Raw genomic sequence first — 14,662 nt, 5'->3', positions numbered from 1 at the left:
TGCAGAAGGCATTCACAACATATGTTCTTCGCCTTCAAAAATTCTTTATTTTATTATTATATATCTTCCGGGTCAGAAATTTCAGACCTTAACTCCTTCCACATTTTTCAACGGATTCACTCCATTCAAACACAGAATATTCATCTCAATTGGGAATCAACCGCGTCTATTTTTCTAATTGATATCATTCATAATTTCAGAAATATTAGACGTTTTTCGGCCTTTTTTTCCCATTCAAGCAGATGACGGAATCTTCAAAAATCTTCAATTTTCACACTTTTTCATGCATTTTCAAAGCTAATCTAATCATTCATACGTCCACATTAAACTCCATTCAAACTGTTAAACGTTCACAAGATTAGGACTTTCTCCCCTGGAATTCAGCTTTGTCACAGCATTCATACTTTTTGCACAGTCGCTCTTCAAACATTGGAAACTTTTCAGCCACTTTGAGATTTTTGCATTGGTGTGTATGGGGTGGAATGTTCACAGCCATAGTGCAGGGGCCAACTGACAGAGTGAGCAGGAGCTGCGATTTATTCAGAAAATTTTGTCTTCAACTCGCCACCATTTCCACAATGTTCACTCCAGCAGAAAAATAAAAACACCAGATTGTAGGTACACTCGTGCTGGTGCCTACAGTCGATCTCTGGAGGCAATCGGACAAAAACTTTTGGCTCAGTGGGCATTTCACTGACAGGAACACCGACCAACTGCCGCATAGAGTCCCATTAAAATGAGAGGAAAAATTATCTAGATTCAGACAAACACATTCACTTTTCTAAACTGCTCAACAAGACACATTTCTGACCACAGACACACAAAAAATTCACAGAATGCTCAAGAAACTCTCATAGTTTGACCATATCATCATTTTAGTGATAGCAGTTACTGTTTTGCAGAGAGAAGTATGATAATGTGAGGTGAGCCTCAGCTGAAATCACTGTTAAATCAGCTCTCACAGTCCGTTACCAGGACCAACCTGGTTACCATCACCGTGGCAACCAAGATCAACTGAGCCAACACAGGGAGACAGATTTATCAATGAGTCAGTTTGATAGACACACACACACACACACACACAAATGCAGTCAGATATGCATGTTTCAGCATGCACACATGTACACACACACACACACACCTACACACACATATAAAGCCATGCTTTAACACACACTCACATGCACACAAACACACAGGCACACACACACACACACACATATAAAACCATGCTTAAGCACACACACACATATAAAGCCATGCTTAAGCACACACACACATATAAAGCTAATCACACACTCACAGGCACACAAACACGCACACACATAGTATATTTCCCAACATTTAAACTATATTTAATGATTATCTTTTTTTTATTCATTCAAGCCAGGAACTCCATTCAAATAATTAAATGTCTTAATCATCGATATATTGAGATTTATTGAATTTCTCAGTCAGATTCAGAGTATTTGATACATTCTCGACGTAACATCTCTTCATACTCCATCTGCTGCTTTTTAACACAAATTTAAGCTAGCATTGCAGTCTGTCTCAAACCTTATATTCTATTCTTAATGCTTCATTCTCACCAAACTATTAGGAAGCTTCATTGTCTTCAGATGAGACTTTAGATGAATTAAAGCAACCACTTCAGTTTGGCCTTAGTTTTTCAACCAATTCTACATTATTTTCAACCCAGAAATGTTTTTTAATTTATTTAAATATTCCCAATCATCGACACATCGAGATTTATTGAGTTTCTCAGTCTGATTCAGAGTCTTTGACTCATTCGTACTGTAACATCTCTTCAAACTCTACATATTTTAATGCTTCATTCTCACCCAACTATTGCAAAGTTCATTCTCTTCAGACGAGACTTCAGATGAATTAAAGCTACCAATTCAGTTTGGCTTTAGTTTTTTAACAAATTCTACATTCTTTCACAGTTTTAAGATATTGGGGACAATATTCAAAGTTTTCACAGCCAGCAATCCGCATTTGGCTTCAGCTGGTCAACAGGGAGCATTCACAACCGCAAGTTCTGAAGAACTTGCGTTTTCTAGTATTATAATGATACCTTCCGGGTCAGAAATTTCAGACCTTAACTCCTTCCACATTTTTCAACGGATTCACTCCATTCAAACACAGAATATTCGTCTCAATTGGGAATCAACCGCGTCTATCTTTCTTATTGATATCATTCATAATTTCCGAGATATTTGACGTTTTTCAGCCATTTTTTTCCCATTCAATCAGATCATGGAATGTTAAAAAATCTTCAATTTTCACACTTTTTCATGCATTTTCAAAGCTAATCTAATCATTCATACGTCCACATTAAAACTCCATTCAAACTGTTAAACGTTCACAAAGATTAGAACTTTCCCCCCCTGAATTCAGCTTTGTCACAGCATTCATACTTTTTGCACAGTCGCACTTCAAACATTGGAAACTTTTCAGCCACTTTGAGATTTTTGCATTGGTGTGTATGGGGTGGAATGTTCACAGCCAGAGTGCAGGGGCCAACTGACAGAGTGAGGAGGAGCTGCGATTTATTCAGAAAATTTTGTCTTCAACTCACCACCATTTCCACAATGTTCACTCCAGCAGAAAAATAAAAACACCAGATTGTAGGTACACTCGTGCTGGTGCCTACAGTCGATCTCTGGAGGCAATCGGACAAAAGCTTTTGGCTCAGTGGGCATTTCACTGACAGGAACACCGACCAACTGCCGCATAGAGTCCCATTGAAACGAGAGGAAAAATTATCTAGATTCAGACAAACACATTCACTTTTCTAAACTGCTCAACAAGACACATTTCTGACCACAGACACACAAAAACTTCACAGAATGCTCAAAAGACTCTCATAGTTTCGACCATATCATTATTTTAGTGATAGCAGTTACTGTTTTGCAGAGAGAAGTATGATGATGTGAGGTGAGCCTCAGCTGAAATCAATATAAAATCAACCCTCACAGTCCGTTACCAGGACCAGCCTGGTTACCATCACCGTGGCAACCGAGATCAACTGGGCCAGTACAGGGAGACAGATTCATCAATGAGTCAGTTTGACACCCACACACACATGCAGTCAGATATGAATGTGTGAGCATGCACACATGACCACACATGTACAGACACACACACTCACATGCACACAAACGCACACGCACACAGTATATTTACCAACATTTAAACTATGTTTATTGATTAACTTTTTTCTTTCATTCAAGCCGGGAACTCCATTAAAGTAATTAAATGTTTTAATCATCGATATATTGAGATTTATTGAATTTATCAGTCAGATTCAGTGTATTTGATACATTCTCGACGTAACCATCTCTTCATACTCCATCTGCTGCTTTTTAACACAAATTTAAGCTAGCATTGCAGTCTGTCTCAAACCTTATATTCTATTTCTTAATGCTTCATTCTCACCAAACTATTAGGAAGCTTCATTGTCTTCAGATGAGACTTTAGATGAAATTAAAGCAACCACTTCAGTTTGGCCTTAGTTTTTCAACCAATTCTACATTATTTTCAACCCAGGAACTGTGTTTTAATTTATTTAAATATTCCCAATCATCGACACATCGAGATTTATTGAGTTTCTCAGTCTGATTCAGAGTCTTTGACTCATTCGTACTGTAACATCTCTTCAAACTCTACATATTTTAATGCTTCATTCTCACCCAACTATTGCAAAGTTCATTCTCTTCAGACGAGACTTCAGATGAATTAAAGCTACCAATTCAGTTTGGCTTTACTTTTTTAACAAATTCTACATTCTTTCACAGTTTTCAGATATTGTGGACATAATTCAAAGTTTTCACAGCTTGCAATCCGCATTTGGCTTCAGCTGGTCAACAGGGAGCATTCACAACCGCAAGTTCTTCAGAACTTGCCTTTTCTAGTTATTATTATATCTTCCGGGTCAGAAATTTCAGACCTTAACTCCTTCCACATTTTTCAACGGATTCACTCCATTCAAACACAGAATATTCATCTCAATTGGGAATCAACCGCGTCTATTTTTCTAATTGATATCATTCATAATTTCAGAATATTAGACGTTTTTTCGGCCTTTTTTTCCCATTCAAGCAGATGACGGAATCTTCAAAAATCTTCAATTTTCACACTTTTTCATGCATTTTCAAAGCTAATCTAATCATTCATACGTCCACATTAAAACTCCATTCAAACTGTTAAACGTTCACAAAGATTAGGACTTTCTCCCCTGAATTCAGCTTTGTCACAGCATTCATACTTTTTGCACAGTCGCTCTTCAAACATTGGAAACTTTTCAGCCACTTTGAGATTTTTGCATTGGTGTGTATGGGGTGGAATGTTCACAGCCATAGTGCAGGGGCCAACTGACAGAGTGAGCAGGAGCTGCGATTTATTCAGAAAATTTTGTCTTCAACTCGCCACCATTTCCACAATGTTCACTCCAGCAGAAAAATAAAAACACCAGATTGTAGGTACACTCGTGCTGGTGCCTACAGTCGATCTCTGGAGGCAATCGGACAAAAACTTTTGGCTCAGTGGGCATTTCACTGACAGGAACACCGACCAACTGCCGCATAGAGTCCCATTAAAATGAGAGGAAAAATTATCTAGATTCAGACAAACACATTCACTTTTCTAAACTGCTCAACAAGACACATTTCTGACCACAGACACACAAAAAATTCACAGAATGCTCAAGAAACTCTCATAGTTTTGACCATATCATCATTTTAGTGATAGCAGTTACTGTTTTGCAGAGAGAAGTATGATAATGTGAGGTGAGCCTCAGCTGAAATCACTGTTAAATCAGCTCTCACAGTCCGTTACCAGGACCAACCTGGTTACCATCACCGTGGCAACCCAGATCAACTGGGCCAATACAGGGAGACAGATTTATCAATGAGTCAGTTTGATAGACACACACACACACACACACACAAATGCAGTCAGATATGCATGTTTCAGCATGCACACATGTACACACACACACACACACCTACACACACATATAAAGCCATGCTTTAACACACACTCACATGCACACAAACACACAGGCACACACACACACACACACATATAAAGCCATGCTTAAGCACACACACACATATAAAGCTAATCACACACTCACAGGCACACAAACACGCACACACATAGTATATTTCCCAACATTTAAACTATATTTAATGATTATCTTTTTTTTTATTCATTCAAGCCAGGAACTCCATTCAAATAATTAAATGTCTTAATCATCGATATATTGAGATTTATTGAATTTCTCAGTCAGATTCAGAGTATTTGATACATTCTCGACGTAACATCTCTTCATACTCCATCTGCTGCTTTTTAACACAAATTTAAGCTAGCATTGCAGTCTGTCTCAAACCTTATATTCTATTCTTAATGCTTCATTCTCACCAAACTATTAGGAAGCTTCATTGTCTTCAGATGAGACTTTAGATGAATTAAAGCAACCACTTCAGTTTGGCCTTAGTTTTTCAACCAATTCTACATTATTTTCAACCCAGAAATGTTTTTTAATTTATTTAAATATTCCCAATCATCGACACATCGAGATTTATTGAGTTTCTCAGTCTGATTCAGAGTCTTTGACTCATTCGTACTGTAACATCTCTTCAAACTCTACATATTTTAATGCTTCATTCTCACCCAACTATTGCAAAGTTCATTCTCTTCAGACGAGACTTCAGATGAATTAAAGCTACCAATTCAGTTTGGCTTTAGTTTTTTAACAAATTCTACATTCTTTCACAGTTTTAAGATATTGGGGACAATATTCAAAGTTTTCACAGCCAGCAATCCGCATTTGGCTTCAGCTGGTCAACAGGGAGCATTCACAACCGCAAGTTCTTCAGAACTTGCCTTTTCTAGTTATTATTCTTCTTCCGTACGTTTTTTGGCACCTATCTCCTCCTACAAATCTTGACCGATTCAAACCATTCAAATATCAAAATGTTCAGCCTTTTTAGGACATGATCGGGTCTATTTTTCTCGTTTCAATCTTTTATACTTTTGGAAATATTAAGCTTTTAATGCAAAATTTTCCCCATTCATTCTTATGGGGATTTTTTCAAATTTCATTCTGCTATAACTTCAGCATACGTTCAGCTATTCAAACCATTCAAACATTCAAATGTTCAGCTTTTTCAACCCTTTCAACCCTATGCTTTTCAACTTTTCAACTTTTCAACTTTTTCAGCTATTCAGCTTTTTCCAAAAAAAATTTAACATTGCAGCAGATGGGAAAAGCTTCAAATCCTCTTCAAAACTCATCGACTTTCAACCTCTTCTTGTTACTCATACGTTGAGCGAGAGACACCATTCAAACTTTAAATGAATCACAAAACCTTGAACTATTGACCTTGTATTCAGTTTTTAAAAATCTTGTACGGTTTTGAAATGGTCGCAGTTTTAGTTTTAAGGATTTTAAGCCCGTCTTCTGAGTTTATAATGGGTGTGTATTGCGTGAGCTAGAGTGCGTGACATCATCAACTGCCGCACCCCAGAGTGAGGAGCAGCTCCGAAAACGGGATTTTTTTTTGCTTCAGCTTGATTTGGATCCCACATCTTGTACTTGACATAGACAATATAGGCATATAAATGTAGGAAATCTTGTTGGGTTTCAGCTGATGGTCTCATTTCAGCTGTAGGACTTACGGTTTTGGATTTAGAAGCCCGAGAGCGACAAGCACTCCTGAATGTTCCCCATAAGCCGCAATGTTAATTTTGAGCCAAAATTTCTGGAGGATCGCAGGCGGTACATGTTTTGTCTCTCGCTCCTGTGCCCTCATTATGCACTCTACAGAAATAAAAATAACATGGGTGCGTTCAGCAATGTCTCCTGTTACTCAACATGTAATATGTTTTGCCGATAACTATAACAGTTTTCTCAAGAATCGCAGGAGTTTGGGAGGCATTCTCCCATTCATTCCTTATGGGGACATTTTCGTCTGTGTTTCTGCTCCTGCTGCAGCATGTCTGCAGCCATTTTAACCTCTTTATGCCTTTAACTTCTCACCTGTCAGCCTTTTTTCACCTGTTTAACCTCTTTCTGCCCTCTTACTCTACAACTTTTTGGCCTTTTCAGTCTTTTTTTCACCTTTTTAAGCTCATTCCGCCCTCTTACTCTACAGCTGTTCATATGTTTTCACCTTTTAACCTCTTCCAGGCCTCTTACTCTACAGATTTTCATATTCTTTTCAACTTTTTAACATCTTCCAACCCTCTTACTCTGCATCTTTTTACCTTTTCATCCTTTTCTCACCTATTTGAGCTCATGCACCCTTAAACTTCTTTACCTTTTCATCCTTCTTTCACCTTTTTAACCTCTTCCAGCCCTCTTACTCTACATATTTTCATATTCTTTTCACATTTTTAACCTCTTCCAACCCTCTTACTCTACATCTCTTTACCTGTTCATCCTTTTCTCACCTATTTGAGCTCTTACACCCTTGAACTTTTTCACCTTTTCATCCTTTTTTCACCTTTTTAACCTCTTCCAGCCCTCTTAATCTACAGATTTTAATATTCTTGTCACCTTTTTAACCTCTTCCAACCCTCTTACTCTACATCTTTTTACCTGTTCATCCTTTTCTCACCTATTTGAGCTCTTACACCCTTAAACCTTTTCACCTTTTTCATTCTTTTTTCACCTGTTTAACCTCTTCAAGCCCTCTTACTCTACATCTTTTTACCTTACATCCTTTTCTCACCTATTTGAGCTCTTTCACCCTTAAACTTTTTTTACCTTTTCATCCTTTTCTCACCTTTTTGACCTCTTCCAGCCCTCTTAATCTACAGATTTTCATATTCTTTTTACCTTTTTAACCTCTTCCAACCCTCTTACTCTACATCTTTTTACCTTTTCATCCTTTTTTCACCTTTTTAACCTCTTCCAGCCCTCTTACTCTACAGCTTTTCATCCTTTATTCACCTTTTTGACCTCTTCCAGCCCTCTTACTTTACAGCTTTTCACATGTTTTCACCTTTTTAACGTCTTCCAGCCCTCTTACTCTACAGCTTTTCATCCTTTTTCACATTTTTAAACTTTTTTGGTCCTCATCAGCCTTTAACTTTTCACCTTTTTGCCTTCTATCACCTTTTTAAGCTCTTTCAGCCCTGTTACTCTACAGCTTTTTAGCCTTTTTAGATATTCACGTTTCTGCCTTTTCAACTCCTTCAAACATACAACTTCATGTTCAGCTAGAGAAACTGTTCAGCTATCAAAATGTTCACCTTTGTTAGCCCATTGAACCCTATTACTTTTAATGTCTTTCTGCCTTTTCAGCTTTTGAAAATTCAGCTTTTTCTGCAAATTCCCAACCATTCAACTTATAGTTTTATGCATTTTCGGCAGGACATTCAGCAGATTTCCGAAATCACTTCAGCTTTTAGCATTCACACTGTATTTTCGTAGGAAATGCAAATGTTTCTAGTTATTATTATATCTTCCGGGTCAGAAATTTCAGACCTTAACTCCTTCCACATTTTTCAACGGATTCACTCCATTCAAACACAGAATATTCATCTCAATTGGGAATCAACCACGTCTATTTTTCTAATTGATATCATTCATAATTTCAGAAATATTAGACGTTTTTCGGCCTTTTTTTCCCATTCAAGCAGATGACGGAATCTTCAAAAATCTTCAATTTTCACACTTTTTCATGCATTTTCAAAGCTAATCTAATCATTCATACGTCCACATTAAAACTCCATTCAAACTGTTAAACGTTCACAAAGATTAGGACTTTCTCCCCTGAATTCATCTTTGTCACAGCATTCATACTTTTTGCACAGTCGCACTTCAAACATTGGAAACTTTTCAGCCACTTTGAGATTTTTGCATTGGTGTGTATGGGGTGGAATGCTCACAGCCAGAGTGCAGGGGCCAACTGACAGAGTGAGCAGGAGCTGCGATTTATTCAGAAAATCTTGTCTTCAACTCGCCACCATTTCCACAATGTTCACTCCAGCAGAAAAATAAAAACACCAGATTGTAGGTACACTCGTGCTGGTGCCTACAGTCGATCTCAAAAAACTTTTGGCTCAGTGGGCATTTCACTGACAGGAACACCGACCAACTGCCGCATAGAGTCCCATTAAAATGAGAGGAAAAATTATCTAGATTCAGATGAACACATTCACTTTTCTAAACTGCTCAACAAGACACATTTCTGACCACAGACACACAAAAAATTCACAGAATGCTCAAAAGACTCTCATAGTTTCGACCATATCATCATTTTAGTGATAGCAGTTACTGTTTTGCAGAGAGAAGTATGATAATGTGAGGTGAGCCTCAGCTGAAATCACTGTTAAATCAGCTCTCACAGTCCGTTACCAGGACCAACCTGGTTACCATCACCGTGGCAACCCAGATCAACTGGGCCAATACAGGGAGACAGATTTATCAATGAGTCAGTTTGAAAGACACAAACACACACACACACACACACACAAATGCAGTCAGATATGCATGTTTCAGCATGCACACATGTACAGACACACACACACACACATATAAAGCCATGCTTTAACACACACTCACATGTACACAAACGCACAGGCACACACACACACACATGCAGACAAATATGCATGCCAAAGCATACACACATGACCACACATGTACAGACACACACACACACACACACATATATAAAGCCATGCTTAAGCACACACTCACATTCACACAAATGCACACACACAGTATATTTCCCAACATTTAAACTATATCTAATGATTATCTTTTTTCTTTCATTCAAGCCAGGAACTCCATTCAAATAATTAAATGTTTTAATCATCGATATATTGAGATTTATTGAATTTCTCAGTCAGAGTATTTGATTCATTCTCACTGTAACATCTTTTCATATTCCATCGGCTGCTTTTGTTACACATGTACAGACACACACACACATACACACATATAAAGCCATGCTTAAGCACACACTCACATAAACACAAATGCACACACACACACACACACACACACACACACACTAACACTCACTTTAACATTTCTTAATACTCCATCATGGATAATCCTCTCCACCCTCTCCAACTCACACTGGTCAGACAGCGGAGCACCTTATTCAGAAGGCTGCTTCAGCTTCGCTGTCGTAGTAATACATACAGGAAATCTTTCCTGCCACAAGCCATCACATTATACAATAACTCTCTCACCTCTGCCTGACAAAAAACTCTGGTCTCTCTGGTTTTGTTTTATATATTATTATTGTTATAGTATATTTTGCATATTTTGTTTTGTTGTATATATTATTATTGTTTAGTGTTTATAGCACACTGTGCACTGTATATATACACTATGTATATATTGCCTTCTATGTATGTTACGTACAAATTGTTTTATTTGCGGATCCACTACTGCTGCTGTAACAAAATAATTCTTCTATCTATCCAGCTATCAAGAGCAAAATGGACAGCTCCTCTGCCCTCAGGACCTGATGCTTGTGGCCAGTGTGCTTCTTACCTGTCCAAAGTGCATTTTACCTCCAAACAGTTGTTGAAACAAACTATTTAAACTGATTTCACTATTTACACCAAATTTATTGAACACAGAACATTGTATATATAATTAACAAACACACATGAACTATTTACACTACAAATTGATTTAAATTTAATAAATACAAAAGCAATTAATGATCTAAAATTTAACATTAACATTTCACAACATACTAAACTAATAATAATTAATTAATTACCATATTACCACCATTGCCATAAATAAACCATAACGAAGGGGGGTGGGGGGGGGGGGATGGCATTAGGTCTACACATGAACTATTTACATTAGAAATTGATTTAAATATAATAAATAACAAAGCAATTAATGAATCTAGAATTTAACATTAACATTTCACTATATACTAAAGTAATAATAATCAATTAATTACCATATTACCACTATTACCATAAACAAACCATAACGGGGGGGGGGGGGGGGCATTAGGTCTCCATCTTCAAAACGCGTGTTATTTGGCCATTCTCATAGGAGACCATAACCCTGTCTGGGAGCATGAAGTGGTCCTGGGGAAACGATTGCCCCCAGACATCCGTTGAGATTAACCATTCTGTGTCAGTGTCGTCTATTATCTCCATCCCTCCTGGGACCATTCTGATGCCCTTCACGGCAATTTCTTTTGCTCCAGTGACGACCTATTACCAAAAAAAATGTTTTTTTAGTTTACATGTCTAAAATTCAGTAAATCTCATGACACACCAATCACCAATGTGTAATACAATTGCAGGTTGACAAAATGATTATAGATTATGACTTATAATGGGTGTGTGCAAGCTGTGATGCTATGGAAACCTGTACTGTATGCCTACTGATATTGAATAATTAACATTCTGCGACAAACACAGATGGCCATGCAAACATCTGTGTTTGTCTGTAGTAGAAACATCATCATACAATAAAAAGTAATTTACTCACTTCAATCTCAGTAAAACTTGAGGATTGCAGTCGATAGTCATACTGCGATCGGCTAGGTTTCAGATGGCTTATTTTAACGGGAATGCCAATGGTCAATTTTGGGATCACTGCTTCTCTCCATAGGACCACCGTGACTTCTGCCTCTCCCTGCAGTTATAAAATTGACAGCATAAGCACCACTGATCCCTGAAATGTAATGCCTGGAAAATGTGTTGTCAGCTTGACTGACTTTATTGTATTTCTTTCATATCTTAAAGAAATGCATTACTTTAATAGTTCCCTACCTCCTTTATCCTGACCGTCCTCATCGGCAGCACCTCCCCACGGGCCCCGAAATGTTTTTGGACCGGCTCCAACTAAGTGTACAGAAAAAAATGATCATAAAAAATGGCATCAAAACCTCCAAGGTTCTATTAGGCACCTCTCTATAGTGTAATATAGATGCAAAAAAAAATAAATGTTTTTTAGGTTGTGTGTTCAGATGTATGTGATGTATTTTACAACATATCTAGACTGTTTAAAAACTATGTAGTTATATGTAGGCTTCTGTGAATGGCACTTATGTTGTTCATCTTTTAGTCGCTTAATTTTTTTGCAATGTTGGCAAGAAATATTGAGGGGAGTAATTCTTGCAACTCACTGATGTTATCGACCCCTCCACTGTTAGGAAGTGCTGAAGGTCAGCCTGGAGATTCTTTATCGGCACAGAGATCGAGGGTGGGGATAACATCCGCCTGCCTTCTTCCTCCAGCTGAGATGAAACAGTAACCGGGGCACAAAAGTACATGGCGGTGTTCTTTCTGCTCAGCACTGAGCGCGGCCCAGAGCCGTATTTGCTCAAACCGTAGTTTTTTACGATGTAGGATTTCCCCTCCTCAACCTGTTTTGCCAGGTCTTCAAAGATAGTGAATTTTAGCACTGACTTTCCATCACTAATGGCAGCCACTGCATTTTTATGTGTAGTGGTTGGGATAACATCCCCCTCTTTGAAATCCCAGTTCTGCACTCGAACTACCTCCTTCACAGCGATGACCTTGATGGTCATTGTGGGCAGGCGGTTATAGGGGCCTGTGCAGGGGCCAAAGGTTTTGGAAAATGCCATTCTGCAACACAACACAGACAAAAATACAATTTTAGGAGGCAACAATAATTGAGTAAAACATTGAAAATACCATAACATACTTACTCATGTATGTATGTATGTATGTTTGTATGTATGTATTTATCTATTTATGTATTTGACATTCATTAATTGTTAGGTCCCAGTACTTTAACGTTTGTCAGTAGCTTAACAAATGGGATTAATAATTATTAATAATAACTGCATACTAAATTCGCCATGATATCATGCACAGCCGGTACAGTAGGGGGCGCAATGCACATTTCAAGCCGTTTCGCAGCCTGCAATTAAACCAATGAAGTGGTGAAGGTACGGATCCAGGGTACTACTGAGCGATGGCCAAGTGCACGAACAGAAGATGCTGAAGTTTTATACAAACATGAGGATGCAGGTAAGACATTAAAGTGACTGTAAACTGCCTGCCTGGTCGACAACGGAGGAGTAATCTCCAACCGCTGGCCAGTTGACGTTAACTGACCATTAGAGTTAAGGCTAGCTATAAGTTAACGTCAACCGCTGGGCAGTTGATGTTAACTGACATCTAGCGTTAAGGCTAACGTTAGCTGTCAGTTAATGTCAACCTCTGGGCAGTTGACGTTATGTTCTTCTGCGCACGAGCTTAGATTATGCGTATTAACGGTTAACTGATAGCAGTAAGCTATTGTCAACGGCCGGTAAAGATAGCTAATCCTGGTGAAGTTAAACTGACATAACGTTAAACTAACGCACTAAGTATTTCATGGCAGTACTGAATTTTCACCTTTTAGTAAAGGTACATGACTTCTCCTCACTAGTACTGAGTAACAGGGGATGCTACTCATTTGGTTTTAATAGTTGAGGACATATTAACTGAGAGTTTAGCCCATCAGCAAAATGACCTGATTTCGGATATTAAGGTTACTGTGTAGCAACGGTCATTTCCGCCGATGTTTAAAAAAAATAAAAGAGAAAAACTCTAGCTAGCTGTCATTTCTATCGGTGCAAACTCCGGACTTTAAGTGATTTGGCTAAGCAGTTAAGTTTGCTGTCTGGAAGCTTAGATCATGTTTATTAACGGTTAGCTGATAGCAGTAAGCTATTGTCAACTGCCGGTAAAGATGGCTAATCCTGGTCAAGTTAAACTGACATAACGTTAAACTAACGCACTAAGTACTTCATGACAGTACTGAATATTTGGTAAAGGTACATGACTTCTCCTCACTAGTAATGAGTAACAGGGGATGCTACTCATTTGATTTTAATTGTTGAGTACATATTAACTGACAGTTTAGCCCATCAGCAAAATGACCCGATTTCGGATATTAAGGTTACTGTGTAGCAACGGTTATTTCCGCCGATGTTTAAAAAAAAAAAAAAAAGGGGAAAACTCTAGCTAGCTGTCATTTCTATCGGTGCAAACTCCGGACTTTAAGTTATTTGGCTAAACAGTTAAGTTTGCTGTCTGGAAGCTTAGATCATGTTTATTAACGGTTAGCTGATAGCATTAAGATTGTGTCAACTGCCAGGTCAGCGCTAGGTTGCGCTGTTGGGCTACGAAGGGCATACGATAATATTTACTCAGCTGATGGGACATGACGTAATTCATTTAAACAGGTTTTTTAATTACACATCTGTTTACAATAATGCATGGGAGGCTTATGTTACAAGTTATCGATTAAAAAACATAGTTTAAAGAGCGTGTGAAGTTGATCACCTACCTTGTCCGTGTCTTGAAGTTGTTTGGAAAAACGGTTGGGCTGTGAAGAGTTTTCACGTCTCACGTCTCACACGCCTGTGTCTGTTGCTAAGATACTATACATTTGTCATCATACAGCCGTTTTTAGTAGTTAGTTTGACCTCCGAAATGGCGGAAAGGTAAATTAACACATCTACAAAAATCAAATAAGAATAACTTCGTGAAAGTAAGATGTTTGGCTGTTGTGGTGTGGATAATCGTTATTTATAATTTTTATGTGCCTGACAAAGGTAATATTTGTACTTCTACCATCTGTTTAAATGCTGGCTATTGTATATTGTTGTCAAAAAACAAAAGTAAACTCTCATCAGCT

At 38.0% G+C, this 14,662-nt stretch overlaps 1 protein-coding gene across 2 annotated transcripts; it reads right to left on the bottom strand.

The window, feature by feature from the left end:
* Nucleotides 1-10,665: 10,665 nt before the first annotated feature.
* LOC115579694 (uncharacterized) lies at nt 10,666-14,392 on the bottom strand. 2 transcript variants are annotated; one of them, XM_030413289.1, is made up of 5 exons: nt 14,312-14,392; nt 12,135-12,597; nt 11,779-11,850; nt 11,495-11,641; nt 10,666-11,214 (listed from the first exon to the last, which is right to left on the bottom strand). In XM_030413289.1, the coding sequence occupies exons 2-5, from the start codon at nt 12,594-12,596 to the stop codon at nt 11,005-11,007; spliced, it is 891 nt and encodes a 296-aa protein (XP_030269149.1). In that variant the 5' UTR covers nt 12,597; nt 14,312-14,392; the 3' UTR covers nt 10,666-11,004. The 2 variants fall into 2 exon arrangements, with proteins under 2 accessions (XP_030269149.1, XP_030269151.1); XM_030413291.1 differs by having other exon boundaries at nt 12,156-12,597.
* Between the last annotated feature and the right edge of the window lie 270 nt (nt 14,393-14,662).

The sequence above is a fragment of the Sparus aurata genome, chromosome 4 (genome assembly GCF_900880675.1).
Source record: "Sparus aurata chromosome 4, fSpaAur1.1, whole genome shotgun sequence".
NCBI lineage: Eukaryota > Metazoa > Chordata > Actinopteri > Spariformes > Sparidae > Sparus > Sparus aurata.
Note: the sequence above shows the minus strand (reverse complement) of the source record. Positions and strands in the feature narration are given on the sequence as shown.